A 24198-nucleotide genomic window follows, 5' to 3' on the forward strand; every position below is an offset into this window, starting at 1 on the left:
AGCGGCGGCCGGCGAGTTCCCACACGCGAGTTGCGGCGCATCCCCCGCAGCGGGCCAGCGGCGGCCGGTGCGTCCCCAGCCGGCAGCGGCGACGCATCCTCGACCCGGCATCCTCCTGGCGGCCGACGTGCCCTCCCGCCTCCCGGAGTCTCGGCGCCCCCCTCGACCTCCCGCGGCGCCGCATCCTCGCCCGGAGTCCGACGCGCCTTCCCAAGTTCCGGCACGGCGCCCTCGCCCCACGTCGCTGATTTTTTTTAAGCCGGAGTTGGTCAGTTAGTTCGGAACCGGAACCGAACCGAACTAACCGAAACCGAACTTCGTTGGTACCTGATTTTTGGAAGAACCGATCGGTACCGACTTTCATGCAGACCGAAGTACCGATGATTCACCGAGGAATCAGTTCGGTTCGGTAATACCGAATGCCTAGGGCTACTCCCCCGCACCTGCGCTTGACCACGCTAACCCGCAGCTCTGCTCCGTGCCTTGCCTGTACTTGGATTGGAGCTCAATGGTTGGATAGAGATTTATCAAAATCCCCGTGAAAAAAGATGAGTAGAAGCTTATCGGGGTTCACAGCCAGAGCTCGCGCAGCTCATAAAAAATAAGCTCGTGCCGTAGTTGGAGGAACTCGCCCGTGCCCACGGCGGAGCACGCGAGCCCCTGGCCGCTCGCTCATCATCCGCGCTGACCCTTCCAGCACCGCGCGCGGAGCTCGACCCCTGCCGGCCATGGCCACGCTGCCCGCGGAGCTCGCCCCAATTGGCCATGGCCACGCCGCTCGTGAAGCTCGCCCGACCCTACGTTCAACTTGCGCCATGCCGACCTCTCCTCACACCGTGTGAGGGACGGACCAAAACGGCTCGGACGGGATCGAGGGATGCCCCGTCCGCTCATTCTGGTGGTACGAAGTCATTCTCACTGGGAGGGGGTGATTGGGGGAGGAAGGACGTCGCGCAAATATGTGCAGTGACGGACACTCTGTTTTGACGTTGTGAATAAATTGGGAAAGTTTTGGAGGATCTTTGGAGTGTTTTTTTCTCCTAAACAAGGTACTAGAGGCAGTGTAGTTGCTCAATCCTGAACTAGGAAGACGAGCCAGAGAGGCTAGAGGAGTGTGCACGCGTGGACCCGATTTTCTGTTGGGCCGAATAGTCTCTCCGGGGGAAAAACATGGCCCATGATCGAAAAATTGATTAGAAACCCAGCTACTTCGATCGAGGAGAGAGATACTGGCTGGATAGCTCCAGCACCTTCTCCACACTCTGTTCCGGCCCAGGCGGCCGCGTCCAGCGGCGTCTTGTCTCTGCTCGAACACGTGAGAACTCTCCAGAATCCACTTTGTCCTCCACTTCCATCGATACCCCTTTTCCTCTATAAAAGCTCCCCTCGCTGCGGCGACAAGGACACAAGAAAAACGCCAAGCAACGATCAGAAGCTCACCAAATCACTCAAATCCTCACTTGGGAACCTCGATTCGTCCAAACCACCAGCAAGAAATCCCACTGACCATGTCGCTGATCCGACGCAGCAACGTGTTCGACCCCTTCTCCCTCGATCTCTGGGACCCCTTCGAGGGCTTCCCCTTCGGCTCCGGCAGCAGCAGCGGCAGCCTCTTCCCCTCGTTCCCCCGCACCAGCTCGGAGACCGCGGCCTTCGCCGGCGCGAGGATCGACTGGAAGGAGACACCCGAGGCGCACGTGTTCAAGGCGGACGTCCCGGGGCTCAAGAAGGAGGAGGTGAAGGTGGAGGTCGAGGACGGCAACGTCCTCCAGATCAGCGGCGAGCGCAACAAGGAGCAGGAGGAGAAGACGGACACCTGGCACCGCGTGGAGCGCAGCAGCGGCAAGTTCTTGCGCAGGTTCCGGCTCCCCGAGAACGCCAAGACGGAGCAGATCAGGGCGTCCATGGAGAACGGCGTGCTCACTGTCACCGTGCCCAAGGAGGAGGTGAAGAAGCCCGAGGTGAAGTCCATCCAGATCTCCGGTTAGACATCGTCGTGCCTGCCTGATGGGAGTGAAGGATGCTGCCTACCGGAGTCCGCCTGGTTCGTTCTGGCGAAATAAAAATCGGGTTCGGCGTTGTGGTCTCGTGTGGTGTCAGAGTCTGCGTGAAGAGCATGTGGTCTGAAACGACGAGCGTCCCTGCGTCTCATCTTGGCATTGTTGAATCCAGTTTGTGTTCATTAGTGTGTGTATGGTCTATGTATCTATTTCCCATCTAATGAACTTCAGTGTTGTGTCGTAAAATCTCTCTAGTTTTATTACCTGCGTATTGGTTTGGTAGTCGATCGGAGCGCTACCGTAATCATGAATTTCTGCAGTATGTCGCTTGTTACACATTTCGCAATTTTTGCTTAGTTGGATGTCAGTTTTGGAACATCAGACCCGACAACATTTGCTTGTTCCGCACGTGGTCCCGCCGTCGCACGCGCCTCCGCTGCCACGCGTGGTCCCACTACCTGGACCCACGGCTGCCGCACAAAAATAAAAAGAACAAAAAAAGAAGACGACAAAGTTATTAACAGAAAAATTAAAAAAATGGAAACAAAAGCTTTTGACAAAAATTTGGGAAAAATAATCGAAAAAAATGAAGAAATATTTTCGAAAACAAAAATTTAGAAGAAAAACAAAATTCAAATAACCGAACAGTTGTAGTCAAAAGTTTTGGAAAAAAAGATGAGATCAAAATTTAAAACAAAAAATTTGCGAAAGGAAAAAAAATGAATGAAAAAATTATGACAAAAAATTCCTAAAAAACAAATGGTGGAGCAAAAACTTTGGAAGAAAAATATTGGAGAACAAAACTTATAGAAAAACTTTAGAAAAAAGAAAAAAAATGTGGGGCACCGCCCGCCACCGCTCCCCGGGGGGCTCGCCGGCGCCGGGGAGCTTGCCACCGCTCCTGTGGAAGAGCGATGTCGCACCCGCAGGGGAGCCCACCGCCGCCATCGCCGTGGAGCCCGACGCCGCCGCTCCCGCGGGAGAGAGCGCCGCGCTAGCGGGCACCCTTGTCGGGGAGCCCGCCACCGCAGCTCCCGTGGGGGGGCGTGCCGTCCCCGCCGCCGCTCTCGCCGGGGAGCCCGTCGTGGCGGTCGCCGCCGCTCGCACGGGGGAGCGCGCTGCGCCGATCGCGGCCCCCTGCAGTGGAGCTTGCAACGCTCGCCGCCGCTCCCGTGGGAGAGCACGCGGCGCTAGCCGCCGCTCCTCCTCCAAGGGTCCTCGCGCTGAAGCCTGAAGTGATAAGGTTGTCGCGGGGCCCACCACGTGGTGAAGGCAGTGGGATTGAGTGGATCGACCGTATGTTTCGAAAAAAATGGATCGACCGCGAGGAGGCAAATCCCGGTCGCTTGGAAACTCAGCATTGCGCGTGAAGACGTTATTTCAGAAATTTCTGCTAAAAAGAAGTTCAAAGCTGTGACTGAGATTTACAAGTACTAACCTCCGTTTTGACTTTACCGTTCAAGGTTTGACCTTCGATTTTAAAGGTTTTCAAACTTGTATGTTTGTATCCTTAATTAATTTAACTGGTACTTATTTCGTATGACTCGGCATTTTCAACACCACCATATTCGACATCCATCCCAAATTAATATTCTTTTTAAATTAATATTCATTTTATTTTTTCTAGATATAGATCTAAATGTATTGTATGTATGTCTTAGATCCGTAACAAAAATTATGTATTTAGAAAAATTAAAATGTAATTTGAAATTATGTATTTAAAAAAATCAAAACATAATTAGGACAGAAGGTATGTCCACAAACAAGGTAAACCAACAAAAATTCACGGTCAAAGGGCGAGTACATAAGGATATTATGTAAATTGTAAAATAAAAGGGTAAACTTTGATAAATACTCCATTCGTTCTAAATTACTATTCATTTTAACTTTTAGTTGCTGTGCATCTAGATAAACGATATATTTAGATACGTAGCTAATGCTATACACCTAAAAAAGTTAAAACAAATAGTAATTTAGGATGGAGGGAGCATCTAGATTAAAAACTTATTTAGGGAGCACTTTAGTGACATAACTGATAATCCTAAATATTTGATAAGACTGGAGGTTCTTTTTGCGAGCCTTTTTTATAAGATTAGAGTTTAGTGACACCAATGGATAAAATTTCCAGACCCGCTCCTTAATGCTTCCAGGAGATATGCACCTCAGCCAGCTCATTGAGGGCGACAGGCTGGTGGATTTTCTTGCAGGTGATTTGCTGGACCGTGTTGTTTAAGTTCACGCCAATTCAGTTTCTGATGATCGTTGCTATCATGACAGCAATGATCTGTTGTCGAATGGAAATGAACAAGCGAACAGCCGAACAACGTAATTGGACTATCCATTGCAGAATCGCAACCTGGCAAGGCCAGCACCTGATGCTTGTTAGCATCACAAAGCATTCACTCGAGATGACACGAACGTCCCAATATTTCAGGGATCAGACGACGGACTCGCCTCAAACCTTCATGCCCCAAGCGAAAGCGACCAGATGGCACCGGTTGCCGTCAAAAAACCACGCGTCTATCTCTGGTGAGTGGTGGCGATGGGCCGGCAGGAGTTTACGCAGAACTGTGGTGGACTCGGTTGCTTTCCTCCCGCCTTTTCCCAAATCGCACAGTGGCATCCCGGGTGGTAATAAGCACGAGCGGTGCTTTTGGTGCATCCTCCGCGCCGTTGTCTCCGATCTCGGCCTCGGGACGACGACACCAATTCTACGCCTCCGCCACTTTCGGTTAATTCGCTCCTACGCCTCTACGGGGCGCATCCTCGCCATGGCGTGCGAGTAACGCGCGGCCTAATCGCCCCTGATTCCATCGGCGATCCCGTGTTTTCCTTGCCCTTTCCAACGACGATCGCGTTAGCGTCTGCTACAGCTTGCGAACTTGGGGAGTTCTCTTTCTCTCCTCTCGTCGCGACCACGACGGGCGCCGACCAATTGGTTTGGTTGGCAGGCCAAATCCATCACCACGCACAGGCACAGCCCATCCCCTGATCCCCACCGAGCGGCCGCGTGCAGTTTCCCCTCGCCTTTTACCCCCGGCTTTTACCCGTTGCCACTTGCCAGCCGCGCGACAACGGCCGCACCGCGGCAACCGCTACAGCGAAGCAGGCGAGGCGAGGCGAGGCGAGGCCCGGCGCCCCGGCCCCCCCACCCCCTCACCCACCCCACCACACACCACTACACCACCACCGCACTCGCGCCGGAACAAAACGCGGAGCGGTCGACCAGCCACCGCACACCACCACCGGCGCGCTGCCCGCCCGCCCGCCTGCTACTGTTCCCCCGTCTCCGCGCTATCGGAGCACCGGGTCCGTGTGGGTGTGGCGCCTACCTGGAACAGCCTCGGCCGCCGTCCCCGCAGCGGCCGCTTTCTAGCTGCTTCCCGTTGGCTCGCGGGCGGCCGCGGTCGTGAGCGCCTGGGCGAGTGGCGACCCTGCTTTTTTTTTTTTTTGGTTCTCGGGGTATTCCTCGGCTCGGCTGGCACCACTGTTGCTTTCCCCAATCCAATCCTCTCCGTGATCGACTGCCGCGGATGGAGGCGCTGAAGAAGCAGGCCAGCAAGCTCCGGCAGCACGTCGCCAAGCAGCAGCAGGTAAGGGCTCCCCTCCGAATTCGAGCAATTCTGCTTCGCGCCGATCACGCGCGCGTGGCCGGGATGCGCGCAGAGATATCGGGATTTTTGCAGTCCCCGAGAGGAGGGGGTTTTCTGCGCCCTGTTGCTGATGTTCTTGCTCACACGGTTGATTACTTCAGCGCAGCTAGTTTTTAGTTTTGGGATTTCGAGTTTTTGGATGGTGTGTGCTGGATTGGGAGAGCTTGAGCACTGCTTAGTCTTTGGGCGCTGGCCTGTGGCTGCTAATTTGTTGGCTTATTCCACTAATTCCCATAAACCGGAAACCACTCCCTTGCTTCCTTGTCTGTGTGGCCTCCTTGAGAGAATTATGTGTCATGATGCAGGCGGTTTTCAAGCAGTTCAGTGCGCGATATAATCAAGACCCCTCTCTTGTCGATGAAGCGGAGCTTGAGTGCCACCAGAATCTCCAGAGGCTTTACAGTACTACTAGAGCAGCTAAGGTATGAGTTAACTTCTGTTTGTGACACGCCTAACGAGAAATACTAGCCTAGTTGATTGTTTAAATGTTGTCTCACCGAAAACTCTTGTTCTGTAGCATTTCCAGCGAAACATTGTACGAGGCGTGGAAGGTTTCATTGCCGTTAGCACCAAACAGATGGAGATAGGTGAGTTTTTGTGCTTAGTTTGTGCTGCTATACGTGTGTACTTCCATCTTGGGATATTTTTGTAATCGTGATATGATGTTCCTTCTGTAGTGAGAAAACTAGCTGAGGATTGTTGCAAATATGGAAACGACAATCATCATTTTGGTTTTGCTCTTGCTAAGGCATCTGAGGAGTTTGGTAAATCTCATAAACAAATAGAGAAAGAGCGGGAGGATCTTCTTAAAATTCTTGGAGAGCAGGTGATGGCAAACTTGTTGATAGAACTTCCAGGATTGTGAATGCTCCTTATAGTGACATGTTGTTTTATCTAGGTCACATAAGTTTCTATACCTTTGACCTTAAATAAAACTGTTTATCATATTGAATTATTTACAATTTTACAGGTTTTTGAGCCTCTCCGAGAAATGATAATGAGTGCTCCTCTTGAAGATGCTCGCTTGCTTACTTACCGTTATCAACGGATCAGACAAGACATGGAGTCTCAGGTAACAAATCATAAAGAGGAAAGTTTCTGTTCTATAGAGACTAGTGCCAGCTACTAATTGTGGTTTTTTTATTAGATAGCTGATGTGATGAGAAAGCAACTTAAGTCCAAGGAAAGTAGTGGGAATGCAGATAACTCTATGAAACTGCAACATGCAGAATCGAAATTATCAGAGCTTCGAACTACACTGGCAGCATTGGGAAGAGAAGCAACTGCAGCTATGGAGGCTGTAGAGGCTCAGCAACAGCAAGTTACATATGAACGTCTCCTTGCAATGGTATGCTATGGGTCACTGTTCTTTCAAAATCTTCATATACCAAGTGAAGGTGCATGATCCATTTTCCAGTGATTAGGAGCCTGCACGTGATCATTCAATCCTCTCAGGCCTTTCCACCTCAACAACCTACACTTAGTTGCTAGACTGCACCTTCCAAAATATTGCCATCCCTTGCTACCATTTTCAGCAACTCTAGTATATAATTCTTCTTGTGCTGCCTTCTCAGCCTGGGTTTGAGGGTTGGGCTGATCCCTAGTGTTTATCCTAGAAATATGATTAACAGATCACCCCATGTTTTGAAAGAGTAGAATTGGGACTCTTGAGTTCAAACCCCTAGTACAGTGTTTTCTAATCCCCTTTGACTGTCTTCAAATGTCATGAGAGTAGAACTTTCTTGTTAACAACTAACAATAAATGTTTTGAAACTTTTTGAATAAGGCATCAACTTTCTTCTTTCTGCGGTTATTAGTTCCCACTTTGTGTTTCACACTGAATTCCCAGACAATCATGAGTTCCAGTATTGCCATTTTGCAACTGTATCTGTGAACCTAAGCAGACTTCTATTATTTTGGCTGAACAAAGTTTATCACTCATCCGTGGGAAGTTTCTTGGATAAAGAATTAGATGGATTCTGACATCCCTTATTCTATCCTTACAGGTTGATGCTGAGAGAACATATCATCAAAACGCTGCTGATATTCTGAGTAAACTTCATGATGAGGTGCACAACTTTCACAGTAAAATGTGTTTTTTTCACCTATATAGCTAGTTTGCAATATCTTAAACCTGGATGTGCTGAAAATCACTGACTTTTCATTTTTCTCATATGCGCAGATGCTCCTTGCAAAGCATCATAATGAATCAACAAACCATTACGATGAACAGTCATCTGAGCCTGAATCAGAAACAGCTCCAGCACAACTGCACTCAGATAGCACATCTGATGATCCAGTACTAACTAAACCTAGCGAACCCACGGGGAATGGTCAGGAGGTACAATTTCTTGGGGAGGTATGATTGATTTTGGCACTGTATGTTGTGAATATCATTGTACATATAATGTGTCACTTTTAGCAATATATTCACTCTAAGCTCATATAGTTCAATATACTATGTTAGAACTTTCACATTCTGTCTGGCATGAGGTTTATCACATCTCTTTTTAAAACATTTAGATAATCTGACTGAGATTTTGGAAGTGCCACATAGTTTTATTTCCAATTAAATTATCAATATATCTCCTACAATATAGCATTTAGATGGCTGATTTTTATGTATACGTGATATGAATTTCAGTCATTCTCCACTCACTTGTTACGATTTCTTGTTGCATGATAAATCCTGAAATTATGTGAAGCCGTTTTACTGGATACAGGACAAGCCTGAAACTTTGTGGAGTTCTATTTCTGATCCCAACACCCAATTTAAATGAATAATGGATTTGATTGGTGATAGTTCAGACTGATACATCTTCAACAAAGCTTGACACTTTACAATATGTTCATCTCACATCATATTTTATATCAGTAAATACTATCAATTAGTATCAATAAGTGCTGAATGTAGCAGCTTATTGTTATGCTGATACAAATATCAATTAGTATCAATAAGTGCTGAATGTAGGAGCATATTGTTCCATTAGCTGAGGAATTCGTGAATCACTTTTTGGGCAGGTTATTCATCCATTCGATGCTCAGGCTGATGGTGAGCTCAGTCTATCCGTGGGTGAATATGTTGTGATCCGCCAGGTACACGTGGTTTGCTTTATTGTTGACGATTAAGTTTTATCAATGCCGTGGGAAACCTCACGGCCAAGTTCTGAAGTAACAATATAATATGAATGCATAGGACCCTTCTGAGTAATCTATAGTAGTTCATAACGGCAGCATATCCTATCGTGTAGTTCTGTAAACCAACCATCGCAAGAAAACAAACAGATGCAAGACAGCTTATAGTTGTCCTGTTCGTATTGTTGTTAATTCTCTGGGAGATATCATGGGGACCGGAATGCTGACTAAGCACTTTGTCTTTCTTCACAGGTGGCGGCGAACGGTTGGTCGGAAGGGGAATGCAAGGGAAAGGCTGGCTGGTTCCCATCTGCCTATGTAGAGCGGAGGGACAAAGCCCCGGCAAGCAAGGTGATAGAGCCTGGACTTCTGACTACTTGATCCATGGCGTACTTATGGTTGCTGACTTGCTGTCATCGTCCTTTTTCTTCATTATTGTACATGACATGTTGGATGAGCGACTAGTGTTTCGTAGAGCTTTTACCTTTCTGTGCAGATTTGTTCTTCTAGGCTTCTTCCCTTGCTTGATAACTGTATGTAAAGTATAGTTTTGGGCCCTAGGATTTCCTTTTGGTATATGACAATGTACAGAGCTATTGGTGATGAGAAGCTGTCAACTTGCCCTTTATATTCGGACAGCATGCTTCCTGCCAAATTCGTGCTAATGATTCCATAACAGTGAGTCTGGTACTGCCTGCCGGTGGTTATGGTATGAATCACTGTACACGTAGTAGAAGCGTCATATGGTGAAGTTTTTCTTCAGAAATTTTGTCAAGAGGTAAGCGTTTACCCGTGATAAGCTAACCTTGCTCTTCTCTATGGAACTCGGTGGGCTATTTAACCTTCTGTAAATTTTTGTACAGGTTGATCTAACGAGACCTTGCTATAGATATTGATGATGATTGGTGTTGTTAGGATAGGCAAGGGACGCAACTGAAGCGTCCTGGTCCTGTACATCTGACTGGGCAAAAGAAGCCTGGTGGTGGTTGGATCCTTCGACAGTTCGACCCAGCTTTATCCCAAGTCTGAACCTCAACTCGTTGCTGCTTTCCCCAATTCCTCATCATCATTCACCGCCCGCAAGCTGCTGCTTTGCCCGACTCCGCAGGTGCTGAATTTATTGAGCCAAGCCTCGCATCTCTTCTGCTGCCGGCCTGGCGCGGCCGCAGGCGCCTCCGGCCACGGTTGTTTTCAGCCGCGACACGCACATGGAGCCTGGAAAGCTCACTTCCCTCCAGCCCTCGGGGAGCCGCAGCGGCGAGCCGGCGAGCCAGTCACCCAGAGAGGTGAGGCGACGGAGGCGAGAGGCGCGTCGCGCATCAGGCTTACAAGCAGGCAAGAGGCATCGTCATTGCGAAAGTGGGGCGCGGTGGTGTGGTGTCCACGGATTGATGGCTTTGCGTTCCAGCGTTTCGCCCCCTCTCACCAGTCCCCGGCCGTTGGGGCCTGGCGCAGTTATGGTGGCTGTCTGACTCAGCGCCGTTGCTCGTTTCGATCGAAGAAACAGCAAAAGAAGTCATGGATGCTGGAGACCTGCCAGTCATCCCCGTCGCCCATTCAGCCTTGTCTGATCTAGCCGGTGTTGGATGGTAGCGACGTGTTCCTCTCCTCCTCGCTGAAGCATTGGCTCAGCGTCCATCAATGATCAATGCCGCTGTGCCACGGAAGGGGAATTAGAGGGATTTGACTATCATCACTTAGGGCCCTTTGGAAACACAAACCGCGATGGTTCCCGGCCTTTTCCTCAGGTCGGAGGAGGCGTGTATCCCTCCGACTACGCGCCAATCAAACCTGCCTTTTGGAAGCTCATTTGCCAGGGGAGCTCCACCCTATCCTTTTCTTTTTCTGCGGGCCGACTCCTCCCCACCTCCAAGGTCCACATAGCTGTTCCCGACTCTCAAGCGCTCGCGTCACCTCCTCGGCAGGCGCCGCCTCTGCGCCTCTGATCTGCGATGACACCTCCGCCTCAGCCACCACCTCCACATCCACCACGGTGGCGCCATACGTCTTCCTCCTAAGTTCTCCTCCTCTCCTATTACTAAGAGCTTATACTCCTCTTGCCGATTCGAGTTCTTTTAGATCTTGGTGACTTCAAAGCTGTCGTACCCAAGATCCACCCCTTGTTCGTCTTTTCACTGGACATTCTTAGCCTAAGTTCGTGCATCTAGTATGCTAGTAGTGCTCATCATTAGCATGTTATCCATCCCTATCGATCAGTTTGTACTTGCGTGAAATGTCCTGAATGCAACCAGCTTTCTGAATAAATGGCTTTGCTGGATTACAACTTAATCCACCTTGACTAAATTGTGTGATGTGCCTGTCGTAATTGATTGAAGTATTTTGTCGTAATCGTGTGTTTACATCCATGGCACCACACGGGTTCAGTTCAATATGGTCACTTGAATTGCGAGTTCAGTGTTGTCCCTTAAATTTCTGTTTTATATGCTCTCTTGAGGCCAATCTTGTGTTGGCTAGTATGATTTTCCAACGTACAACAAGATTATAAAACTTGAGCATTAGTGGTTATCATAGCAATAAACCATAAGGGGTAGGTTCATAGCAATACAATACAGTTCGTGTGGCACGTTCTGAAGGATCCTCACTTGCTACTAGTTGTGTAGAGTGCCCTGTCAGTGCTGACTTGCCTGGGTCAAGATGATATGTTCATGAGCTTCTGTTTGCAAGCCTCCCTGGATAATTTTAACCATAGCTTGCTACCATGAGGTTAAAGTTCTGTTATATTTATATATTCTCCTATTATGTTACATATAGCTTGTGAGTATGTTCACTACTTCAGGAACCTCTGGGGTGCCTTTGAGGCAGTCCAACCTTATTTGGGTGTTGGAGGGCATGCTGCTTCATTGATACTTGAGGCAACCCCATGATCCTATCAAAGACATAAAATTTTGATATATGATTATTTAACTACTGTATATTCCAACAAAGTTATTATTGTGGCTGGAGTTAGCAGACATCCATATCATTATCTTACATCCACTCGGTGCTTGAAGTAATATACTAAAGTGAGATTATGCAGGAATTTGTAGTGCTCTTTGTTCTTGATGGTTGTTGAAAATGGGACTGTTCCTTAGTAACTTGGCTAATCATGTATTGCACTAGGCCAACAGAATAATTACAGCTGGCTGAATAATTTTTTAATTGGTCAACTATCTGATTAATCTGTTCTTTCTTACTACATGGTCAGCTACCTGGTCAACTACCTGATTAAATGCTGTTTTTCATATGCATGAGTGTTAGCACCTGTTTTTCTATCTACCTGGCTGAATGATCCTTTTCTTTTTTGGTTAATTGCTGATGAATTCTTAGAAATTGGACATGTAGATGAACATGCGTGATAATTGGAGCCAAATTAATTACTGATGCTCTATTAGAAATAGTATCTCTGGCTTCTTTGATGTTAATTTCATCTTATCATGGGATTATTTAGCTCCTGACTGTGCATGTTAGTGGTGACTGGTTTGTGGCATGATTAGCAATGGATTAATAAAATAGTAGATTAAATTTTCATTTACAACTTTTCAGTGCTGACTATTGTTTATTGTCTTGTTTCGGGATCGATGAAAAGTGAGGTGTTGAAGAACATGAATAGGAGAAAGAATGTTGGAGGAAGGTTGGTAAGCTTGAAACCAAGCTATTTTTGTGTTCAGTTTCAGAACATTGTATTTACCTGTAGTCTGTATTGCCTGGCTGGTATGCTCGATCAATTTTTAATTTTGTTGATATCGTTACACCATCTGATTATTTTTTTCTCCTGCATGTGTATAGCATAGCTATGATTTTCTAAGGTGTTGCTAGCATCATCTTTATATATAGTTGAGGTCCCTTAGTTCATGTTCAGATTGATTGTTAGAACCATTAGTATGCTTTTAGTTGTTTTGGTCTGTCTTAGTCAAATGTAATTAGTTAACTTTACTGAGGGAAACATGCATTTTTGTTTCTTACTAAATTGAACTTTAGTTAACTTTGACAAGATGTAGTAACTCCTATATTGATACATATAGTTGCTTGCTGGCTTGCTGCATTGATTCTGAAGTTCTTATTCTTGTATTGGCTGCGTGCAGAGGAAGAAGGGAGCATTCCAGCATTACAATTTCCTGGCTGTGCTATGTTTGCGATGTATGTTTAGCATGATGGTGGTGGTGGTTGATTATTGTTTATTGGTTTTGTTTTCAAAATCAGTGAATAGTTAAGAACATGAGTAGGAGAAAGAATGTTGGAGGGAAGGTGCTGGGCTTATTTTACTAGCTAAATCTCTTATACAATAATTAGATTATGCGGCAACAATTGAGTTAAAAGCAGAGTTTTGTAGCTAATTAAGTAGATGCTTAAAACATGCAAAGAGCATATGTTCTTTTAGTCCATCTGGATGCAAATGTAATATGGTGGTCTCACTATATATATCATCTGAAGCTCAAGTCCTGGATTGTATCTTATTTATCAAGTTATTATTTTTTTTTCTGATTTTTCTAGATTTTTGGTATTTTTGAGGTATTTTGCGAATTGTGGGCTATTTTCGGTGTAGTGTGCACAAGAGACTATGAGGTCCTCCACTTGAGTTTGGCTGCCAAACGGTGACATCGGAAGGGGGCCGTTCTCTTCTGGTCTGGGATAGGATGCACATACCCAGGATAATTAAGGGTGGAGTTGTGCTACTATGGGTAGACCTAACCTAAGCTGCCAAAGTAGCCCTTAGTGCTAAAGTTTCCTGACGTACTGCAATTTTCCGTGGCCATGGATCTAACGTTGATTGATTGCATCTAAACGTTACCAGCGGTGGTCCGTTTCCATTCATTTTCGAAAGACTGTTACTAGCAGTAGCAGCAGCTTGGCTTCACACTCCAGGCCTTCAAACAGAAAAGAGCCGTTTGTGGTCACTGACTGCTAATCAAGCTCAAGCAGCAGTTTGGCAGGGTGAAATCAGGCTGTCGGCTTGGCAGATGGAGAGGGTCACGTCGAGAGGATAGGACACCGGGTATGAGACAGTACAGCTCAGCTCAGCAACCTCTGGGTCGCCTCGTCGGTCAGGGGTTCGGCCCACCAGCAGCGCCTCGTTCCGCTTCACTGCTTTACGTACTCTAGGGTCGGCACCTGTAGCCGCGACTTTAGACCGTTAATTCCGTAATCAAGACTCGTAGCGCCATCCTCTACTGCAGCACTCGACCACAGCCGTGTGGGTCTGATCGGCATCGGGCCCATTTTGCAGTGGCTCAGTCCGTCTGTGGTTACTGTAGAGGATTTGTTCCCCGAAAAGAGTACCTCAGTTCAAATTTTCAGTCAACTAGCAAAAGATTTGATCTTCCACAAAAATTCTACTAAATCTAAATACTAATATGTGTGCAGTTTGTCTGGAATGAAGAACATGAGAGAGTAGAAATAAAAGAGTATTACATAGGATTTTTTTAGGGTTAAGTATTACACATAGGATTATCGAGAACTTTCATATTTCAGGCAATACGTTACAAAGTCCTTTGACGCTTTTTTTTGCCATTACAACTGACTATAGTTAAAAAAAAAGGTGACATCTTGAACATGCCACTATCTTCAGCGCGTGATTTGACCATTGTTTTATATTCAAATATATTTATAAATTTGATAAATTTATGATAGTACGAAAGTGGCTTGCAAGACAAATATAAATCGTGTGGTCTTTATACTTTTCAAACTAAATATATTCAAAGTCATTGATAGTCATTTGCTCGGCACTTATTTGCAATGTTGCTAGTGAACTTGGACAATAAATAGACCAAATCTCACACAATATATCAGCTACAAGTTTTTGCACCCCAAGATCATCATGTCCGTACCTCACATTATATCACCAACAACTTTGAGAAAAAATCCAAATATATTTTGTTCCATAAAAACATTAGAATTTTAAGGTTTTGAACATTTGGGTCCTAAGTCAAGATGTTAGCTCTTCTTCAATGCGGTTAAAGAGTTAAAGTTCAAATATGCTCAAGGTAGTTCCATTGAGCCACATTTGATCTTACATTTTATATGTGATGGACTATGATACTTGATACATATGGAGGCTAGTGCAGTCAGGAGGTTGGAGAGGAGCATACTACGGTTAGGTGATAAACACGTTGTACAAAATGTTATTTGAGCATATTACACAAATTAGAGTTGGATTACATCATCGCGTATATCTTAATCTAGTTCCTATCTACTTTCTAAAGGCAAAAAGGCTACATTTTCTTTCACGTTACACTCATTATAAAAGAGATGCGTGTATGTAATGGTGGTGTAGGATTCATCAAGAGAATAGAGCCCCAACGGCAATGAGACTTTTCTATCCTCCAATAAATAGTAAAAAATCTCAACGGATACAACATATTTAACTGGTGTATATATCCAAGAGACATAAATCACAATAATCTTTCAGCAGTCCAACTTTTGCAGTGTGATACATCTCTTCGAAAGTAACGAATGGAACTTTATTTCATATATTTTTGATGAGAAGTATCTAATAAATGCATACATATCCAAGAGATAGAAATGAGATAAACATTTTCATCATATGAGAGACATGCAAGTTGCAACACCCCCTTGGACAAAGTCCAAGGTTCCCTCTTTCATGGGAGGCTAGCATGATGGTTGAAAAAGACGCTATCAAAAGGAAAACAAGAACATATATTGGTCAAATGACAATCATATTATGAAGGGTTGGACTTGCCACCTGTCACACTTTGAGCATCTAAGGTGAAAAAGAAATCAACAAATGACTTAATCCTATCCAATGTCTATTTCTTTTCCAAAGAATACCGAGCCTAATTGATACACCATCACAAAAAGATATACTTATATTTCATAGTGGTGCCAATGCATTTAGAGATGATAGACGAACGAGATAGTTCATATCTTTCCTCTCAGTATCTTTTCTTGAAAACATGTTTGAACACGTGTTTCAAAAAAGATGATATACTTAACATATCAAGAAGATACACTCATCCGTGTATCTATTAATGAGAAGTGTCTAATAAATCTGCATGTATCTGAAGAGATAGAAATGAAATAAACCTTTTCACCAAACAAGCTAAGTACATGCAACACCACCCATCACCAAGCGGAGCGCTCCCTCTCTTTCACGGGAGGAATCTCTCGCTTTCTCGGCCCCCAAATGAAATGTCATTTTCGGTCAGCATGCCATACACGTACACGCGCCCCTGATTAATCAATCGATTTAGCAACGAGGAGGAAAAAGTAGGGGAGGGTTTTTTCGAAAGAAAAGGCACAGAAAGCGGTGCGACGAGCAAGAAACGGGGGCTGATTAGCTGTTCGTCCCGTGTCCCGTTCCTCCCTCGCCCACCACCGCACGCGGACAAAACTGCCCTCCTCTCACGGCCTCGCCTCTCGCCACCCCCTCCCCTCGCTCGCGCACCAGTCCAGTTACCAGTACACTACTCTACGCCACAGCACAGCAGCACAGCAGCGTCCGCCTAATCTCTCCAAGCCCTCTCGTCGCTCTCCTCCCCGTCCCCTCCCCTCGCCACACCGCCCGCCGCTGCCCGCATCATCCGCCCGTCGCCGGGCCATCGCCGCCTGGCCCGCGGCTTCTGCCCCCCATTCGCCGCCGCGGCAGCGCGCCGAGACCACCCGTCCCAGATCGCCGCGGCGCGTTCCTGCCGGCGTCGGCGTCGGCGCGGCGCAGGTACCCTGTTCTCGCGCCGGATCTGCCGCCGTTTCTGCTGATTCGCGCTGGGCGTAGTGGGTGGCCGTGGTAAATGGAGACGCGTTAGGCTGCCCCCCCAAATTGCCAGCGCTCAGTCCGCGTGTCGGTAGTGCCGCGCGTAGGTGAACTGTGCTTGAAGCCCTGAACTGGCTTTTGACTCGGGATGCATGCGCGCGTTTGTTAGTGCCGACTGGTGAGCTGGAGTTTTTTTCCCCTGCTTTTTTGGAAGTTACTGAAGGAGGCATTGAATTACTGGGAGCTGGAGCTAAGTGGATGTGGATTTAACCGGGGGTGCAGGGCGCGCTACCGCTACATTTTTCTGTGCGAACTAGAGGATTTGTGGTTCTCCTCAATTGTTATCCCTCTTTAAAGGTTCGCTGAAACTATTACGCAGACGCCGGTTAGGAAGGTTTGCATCACAAAATCGACTTAATTCCTCTTGTATGCCGTTGATTTGTACTGCATTCGATCCAGTGTGTGTTTGATGTGGTGATGTCATGGTTGTTTATTGGTTGAGGTGTTTCTGATTATGGTTTTATCTAGTTAGTTTGATTCTTATGATTCTTCTCATTCCAGGGTTGGAAATCTATTTGGCCACTGTTAGTGGCCACATGTTAAGTCCATATCTAGTTTGAAAGATGCACGCCAATATGACTCATCAATGACATCTAGGAAACTGGAATAGCAATTTGCTGATTTTATATGCTTCACCAGCTGATTATCAATGGGCTCTTTCCTAAGGAAACAGCCCAGCTACCTCTTCATTTTGATAATTCTGCACCTTGTTGCTCATGAAGCAAGAACGCTGAGTTCAGATGGTATGTCACGGTTATGTTGCTATTTGTGGAACATTATCTTTATGCTTCTCCGAAATGCTAACATTCTATGGTCTCCTACAGGGGAAGCACTTCTTGCCTTCAAGAAGGCAGTTACAAATTCAGATGGGGTCTTTCTAAATTGGCGTGAGCAAGATGCAGACCCCTGCAATTGGAAGGGTGTTAGATGTGATAGTCATAGCAAGAGAGTGATTAATCTGTAAGAATAAAATATTTTTTTTACTTTAAGTTAATTCAGTTTGTTGTGACTTGTTCAATATTTTATCTAGCTATTCACTGTTTTGCATCAGTAATTTCGTTTGTTTATAGGATAGCATTTTTCTAATACTAGAGAATGAAATTTAGTATGTTGAATTAATCTAGAATAAATATCTGACTATTCCTTCATTCAGGATTCTTGCATATCACAGATTAGTTGGGCCAATACCACCCGAAATTGGAAGGTTAAATCAGTTGCAAACTTTGTAAGTTTGTTCCTAAAAATGTCATTTCTTGACCTTTCATGTTGGTATTCCCATTATATCATTTGATGCTACATATAAATGTGTGTGTTTTTTTGGCGTAGATCGCTGCAGGGGAACAGTCTGTATGGTTCACTCCCTCCTGAACTGGGAAATTGTACCAAGCTGCAGCAATTGTAAGTTCTCTGATGACTACTAGAGACTACTAGAGTGCATTGTTCAGGGCATGAATGTTCGATAATGCAACAATTAGTCCAGGAATAACATTAAGTCAGATAAATTTAATTGCATTCTTGTTATGCGTTCCAGGCTTTACTGTCCAGTAACGGCTTTTGTTCTTCTGATGTGCGATGACTTGCAGGTATCTACAAGGAAATTACTTAAGTGGATACATCCCTTCAGAATTTGGCGATTTGGTGGAACTTGAGGCTTTGTAAGTCCAGAATGGCATTTTTAAATATCCTATTAACCAATTTTTTAATGTATCAGATAGATCTACCTGATTAGGCTGATTGAAGCTACAAGTGACGTTTACCATTTTACTAGTTTAATAGACAAGCTAAAAGGCCAACTTAGAAAACAAGTTTATGTGTTGCAGATTGTCCTTGCTGTGGTAAAAATAATTAAGGGTATTTCTCCATTTTTTTTTTGTCTTCCCAGGGACTTATCCAGTAATACGTTGAGCGGATCTATTCCACGTTCTCTTGATAAGCTATCCAAACTTACATCATTGTAAGTGTTTTTTTTCCTGAGGATAAATCGATCTACTGATCATGACAAGTTAACGATTATAAATGATTTATAGAAAAAAAATTTCTTTTGCAACCTTGTGCAGCAATGTTTCCATGAACTTCCTGACAGGAGCAATACCATCTTCTGGTTCACTTGTCAATTTCAATGAGACATCGTGAGTTATCTTTCCTTGTTTTATTCAGGATCATATCTATCTTATTCACCATTGCATATATGTATGTATCTTTGATCAAGTGAATACTGAGATGTTGATCCATAAGCTGTTCTAATTTACCTCTTCATCCTCCAATTAGTAGCAATGCTACATTCCCATTTTCTTATATTCCAACTGAAATTGGTTTTGATAATGTAGCTTTGTTGGGAACCTTGGTTTATGTGGGAAGCAGATTAACTCGGTGTGCAAAGATGCACTTCAATCACCATCAAATGGTCCTCAGTCACCTTCCTCAGGTACTAGATATATTCTAGTAACATCCTTTTTATAGCTGTGGGCAGGATCATGTTATGCCTATTTATTTATTGATACCAGTGTGGTGTGTTTATGCTCCAGAGTCCAGACCTCCAGTAGGTTACATGGTCCTGGTACTTGACTCTTTTCTTTTAGGTTAACAGATGGACCTACAGGCTCAATCGTTTTTACTATGCTAAGAACCATTTACCTAACTGGGATCCAATATTCCACTTGGGGAATTAATAGCTCTCTAATACAGCGCTTTTGCGTGTTAAATTATGATAACCGGTACAGTGATACTCTTGTTACGCCTCATACTCTTTGATAGCATGTGCTTGCATGCTATCAGAGATGAATAGATGAGTTTTGTGTAGAAAACCGAAATGTTAGCAATGAAAAGGACATGACAAGATGGAAAAGTTCTGGTGAAGCTGAAATCGACTCCTTAACCACATCGAACTCCTTAACCCTTTGACCTTGGATCTTTATCCTATACAAAAATTTGGTGATAACAAACAACCTAGCCTCTAATCTTTGGGTGAGAAATGAAAATATGTATTGCTGTTTGCTTTGGTTGTTTGCTCTTAGCCACACGCCTTAAAGAATCCCCCCACTTTTCATTCAGAGGGGGCATACAAATCTGTATGCCAATATGATTGGGCTAGGAATCATTCTAGCCTCAACCTTTTCAAGCCCTAAAGGAATTTGAACAGATGCCTTTCTTGCTGAAGTAGCCTTTTTTGTGCTAAATAGTTTATCCATGTGACCGTTAGGCAATTCAAGATTTTAAATACTGCACCTTTTGTGTTCAATAATGTCTCAACTCCTTCCCCTTTGAACTGTAGTTTTCTGACATTTTTTTTTTGTATTTTGGTGTTGCCTTAATACAGATGACATGCTTAGTAAAAAGAATGGAAAGAATTCTACCAGACTTGTTATTAGTGCAGTAGCAACAGTTGGAGCTCTCCTTTTGGTGGCATTAATGTGTTTCTGGGGTTGCTTTCTTTACAAGAATTTTGGAAAGAAAGATATGCGTGGTTTCAGGGTTGAGCTATGTGGAGGTAATAACTAATAACCATGTCATGGAATTTCCTGTGCAAGTTCTTTTTTTCAGCGGATATTGTTTGATGATATTGCTTGATTGTTCAGGCTCTTCTGTTGTGATGTTCCATGGGGACCTTCCATACTCCTCAAAAGACATCCTCAGGAAACTAGAGACTATGGATGAGGAAAATATCATTGGAGCAGGGGGCTTTGGAACTGTTTATAAACTTGCAATGGATGATGGCAGCGTCTTTGCATTGAAAAGAATAGTGAAAACAAATGAAGGGCTAGATAGGTTCTTCGACAGAGAACTTGAGATATTGGGAAGCGTTAAACATCGTTATTTGGTCAATCTTCGTGGTTACTGCAACTCTCCTTCATCAAAACTGTTGATATATGACTATCTTCAAGGTGGAAGCCTCGATGAAGTGTTGCATGGTAAATTACTATGTTTGTTTGTCATCTCCCCTTGATTGCATCAATGTCATGGTTGGCTGCTTTTAAATGAACATGTTAACATGACAATCTAAGCATGCCTTTGCTCAAAGCGAACACCGATTTTGGGCTCTTGGAGCTTTTGAACACGCTAGTTCTAGTCAACATTATATTGGAACCTGGACATCCTGAGTCCAGGATCTGTGTCTATAAGTAAAATCATGACTGTAGGAGCTGCTGTAGCTAGAGGTTCCAGTCTTGGAGACCAAGAAAATCCTAAGGGTGGACCTGAATTACAGCTAGCATGTGAGGGAAGACATCTGTTCAATTATTGTATTAGTGCAATGTTAACCTCTGATTGCCTAAGCTGTCTCATGTAGATTATTAGTGGCACCTTTGGTCACTATGCTGTGGGGCTCAAATTTTCCCCCCTTCAAAATAATCCAATAGGTTAGTTATTTCTGAAAAAGATACATCTTATCCTAGTTCTATGGGGACATGAAGAGGTACTACATGAATTTCTTTTGCTAACCCCACTTGGAGAAGGATTCCTGCTTCACTTTGGAGGACATATAGAGCCCTATATAAACATTGGGTGTGAGGACATAGACACAACCCAAGGCAACGAAAAGCAATAGCCAACATCATCCTAAGCAAGTTGAGGCACACAAGAGGATGAGACGCTAGGTTATTCTTGGAAACTTTAATCTAATGTAGGACACTAAGCTGAAGGTCTGAAAGGTTCGGAAACATTTTGCGAATGTTACAAATCCCTGTTCATACTTAAAGAATATGAGGTTATGCTTAAAGAATCTGCAGCCAATCTCTCTAAATCTTTCAGGATTCATGCTTTTTTTCCCTTTATATTGTGCAATGTGAATATTATTAGTAATCTATGCCAACTCCTTATGTTTTTCTCTCCATAAATCTTTGCAGAAAAGTCTGAACAGTTGGATTGGGACGCACGTATTAACATAATACTCGGAGCAGCAAAAGGCTTGTCTTATTTGCATCATGATTGTTCGCCTCGAATAATACATCGTGATATTAAGTCAAGCAACATCTTACTTGACGGCAATTTTGAGGCCCGTGTATCAGACTTCGGACTTGCAAAACTATTAGAGGATGAAGAATCACATATCACTACAATAGTTGCAGGAACATTTGGTTACCTTGCACCAGGTATGTGGAAGTTGTTCCCTCTCCATCCTATGGGAAAAGAGAACTGCATGGCTTCTATTTATTCTTGATTGCCATTTCAGAATTTTTTTCTTTTATTGTTGAAATGTCGCTCTTAGTGCTCTGAGTTATTGTTGACTAAATTCACAGAGTATATGCAAAGTGGCAGAGCCACTGAGAAGACTGATGTATACAGCTTTGGGGTTTTGGTACTTGAAATACTGAGTGGAAAGCGGCCTACTGATGCATCATTCATTGAGAAGGGATTAAACATTGTTGGATGGGTATGCCCCGTTATGACCTTTCCTTTCATATGCAACACTTTATGGGCTCCCTTTTTTTTCTTATGAAACTCGAATACTTTCCATCTGACCATATATCCATTTAGAGTGTTCCTGAAATGATTGTCTTATCCTTTGGCAGTTAAATTTTCTTGCTAGTGAGAATCGGGAGAGGGAAATTGTCGACCCTAACTGTGAAGGTGTGCAGATTGAGACCTTAGATGCTCTGCTTTCTCTAGCCAAGCAATGTGTAAGCTCTTTGCCGGAGGAGCGGCCGACAATGCACAGGGTGGTACAGATGCTGGAGTCGGATGTAATTACACCATGCCCTAGCGATTTCTACGATTCAGAGTAGTCTCCTGGACAAAGCCACACTGCCGCTGATTTCCCGTGAAGGCGCATTCCTTTATTCTTTGCAGATATTGTGTAAATGCATTGCCGCGGTGTTTGGTCTCCAACCGGTTGGTTCAACGGGTGACATTTTTGCGTGCGTCTGTATACCTATGTATGTATCCGTCCTGTGCTACAAGCTGTTATATGTTGGGTTAATAAGAGAACTTACCTGGAGATTGCTCTGTGTTTTAACCATCGATCTTAGGGCAAGGACATTGTCTGTGTTTTAACCATTGATCTTAGGGCAAGGATATTGTCTCGTGCATTGACACGTAATCTTAAGATGACTCAATAGATAACCTGTACAATGGAGTATCTTATAATCTTGAGATGACTCAACAGACAACTTGTACAATGGGTTATGGGTTGTCTTATAAGTTGTCTGGTAGAGCTATATAAATTAAGGAGCTATATAATTCCTTAATTTATGTATATGGGAAAAAAATATTATGAGTTGCATGGCAATAACAATTGTACAATGGTTGTTAAGTTGTCGTGTAGAATTTAGCTCATGAGGCGGTTGTTTCACGAAACAAAGACATCTTTCTCTCTCCTTTCTCTCTCCTTCACCTCATCAAAAATCACATGTGGCACTGCATGAGATGACATAAGACCACTTACATGTAGCAATGTACCTGCTCTTTGAGAGCGAAAGATGATAGTGGAGTGTGTTATAAGTAATTGTCATCGTATGTAAACTGAGGATCAGGTTGTTGGACTCGTTAGCTATCAAGAGTTGTAGATATGGTTCGATTGTGTAGAGATAGAGTAGATTTAAAACTTAAAATGTATCCTCTAGGATCACAACTGAACCTAATCACAACTATCTGCGATTGTAATCTCTTCGAGGTGTTTTATACCTCCTATATAAACACGTACCGTGGCAATGCCAGACAGGCAATCACGTTCCTTCCATCTTACATGGTAATCAGAGCGTTTTCTTCCAAATACATCTAGAACTAGTCTCGTTCATCCCATGGCGTCGTCATCCTCCACCCCAACGGCCCTGGGCCATGCTATCTCGGAAAAACTTAGCCGAGACAACTTCCTACTATGGAGGGCACAGATCCTTCCCTTGTCCGAGGTGCCCAGCTCATGGGGATCTTGGACGGCTCTACTCCGGCATCACCCAAGACGATTGAGGTGGAGCAGGCCGACAAGAAGAAGACTACTGTCGCCAATCCGGAGTACGACGCATAGCTGGCAAAGGACCAGCAATTGTTGGGCCATCTACTCAACTCCATGACCAAGGACATCCTGGTGCATGTGATCTCCCTAGAGTCCTCGGCAGAAGTCTGGAGCGAGATTGGGAGAATCTTCTCCACTAACTCCAAGGCGCGGGTTGCAAATCTATGCGTGCAGCTTGCTAACCTCAAGAAGGGAAGCATGAGTACGGCGGCCTACTTCAACAAGATGATAACCTCAAGAAGGGAAGCATGACTACGGCGGCCTACTTCAACAACATGATAAGCATCAGAGATGAACTTGCTGCTGTGGGTAAGGCTGTTGATGATGAGAAGATGGTAGAATTTATCATGAATGGTCTAGATTTTGATTACAACCCAATTGTTTCCTCCATCCTTGGCCGAGCTAATCCTATATCCCTGAGTGATCTCTACTCTATACGCTTTGAGATGTACCAGGAAAATCAAGGAGGAGGAGCACACTACCAGTCCTCTGCCAATGCGGCAGGACGTGGGCGTGCACCTTCCCGTGGACGCATAGGGAACAATCGTGGTGGGCGTGACCATGGTCGCGGTGGTCCATCACCCAGCAACAACAACTCCAACACATCTTCCAAGCAGGGAGGACAAAGCTCCAAACCAACCTGGCAGATCTGTAAGAAAGTTGGTCATAAAGCTTTATCATGCTAGTATCGCTATG

The 24198-nt window shown here is 44.7% G+C and overlaps 3 protein-coding genes across 5 annotated transcripts; all 3 read left to right on the top strand.

Moving 5' to 3' along the window:
* Positions 1-1371: 1371 nt before the first annotated feature.
* Positions 1372-2246, top strand: LOC101773099 (17.9 kDa class I heat shock protein). Its single transcript, XM_004984615.4, has one exon. It carries the CDS (start codon positions 1509-1511, stop codon positions 1986-1988), a length of 480 nt encoding a protein of 159 aa, XP_004984672.1. The 5' UTR covers positions 1372-1508; the 3' UTR covers positions 1989-2246.
* A 2921-nt stretch (positions 2247-5167) lies between these two features.
* On the top strand, positions 5168-9443 carry LOC101772691 (SH3 domain-containing protein 2). Its single transcript, XM_004984614.4, has 10 exons — positions 5168-5593; positions 5959-6075; positions 6171-6240; positions 6331-6479; positions 6624-6725; positions 6801-7001; positions 7660-7722; positions 7836-8012; positions 8675-8749; positions 9041-9443. The coding sequence occupies exons 1-10, from the start codon at positions 5534-5536 to the stop codon at positions 9167-9169; spliced, it is 1143 nt and encodes a 380-aa protein (XP_004984671.1). The 5' UTR covers positions 5168-5533; the 3' UTR covers positions 9170-9443.
* A 6702-nt stretch (positions 9444-16145) lies between these two features.
* LOC101771743 (LRR receptor-like serine/threonine-protein kinase FEI 1) lies at positions 16146-22544 on the top strand. Of its 3 annotated transcripts, XM_004984612.4 has the most exons (15): positions 16469-16674; positions 16779-16890; positions 17058-17299; positions 17381-17516; positions 17710-17781; positions 17883-17954; positions 18140-18211; positions 18439-18510; positions 18614-18685; positions 18884-18981; positions 19873-20043; positions 20132-20464; positions 21398-21643; positions 21791-21924; positions 22064-22544. In XM_004984612.4, exons 3-15 carry the CDS (start codon positions 17206-17208, stop codon positions 22274-22276), a joined length of 1785 nt encoding a protein of 594 aa, XP_004984669.1. In that variant the 5' UTR covers positions 16469-16674; positions 16779-16890; positions 17058-17205; the 3' UTR covers positions 22277-22544. The 3 variants fall into 3 exon arrangements, with proteins under 3 accessions (XP_004984670.1, XP_004984669.1, XP_012698362.1); XM_004984613.4 differs by lacking the exons at positions 16469-16674; positions 16779-16890 and adding an exon at positions 16146-16460; XM_012842908.3 differs by lacking the exon at positions 16779-16890.
* The last annotated feature ends 1654 nt before the right edge of the window (positions 22545-24198 follow it).

This window comes from Setaria italica, chromosome IX (assembly GCF_000263155.2).
Source record: "Setaria italica strain Yugu1 chromosome IX, Setaria_italica_v2.0, whole genome shotgun sequence".
Taxonomy (NCBI): Eukaryota; Viridiplantae; Streptophyta; class Magnoliopsida; order Poales; family Poaceae; genus Setaria; species Setaria italica.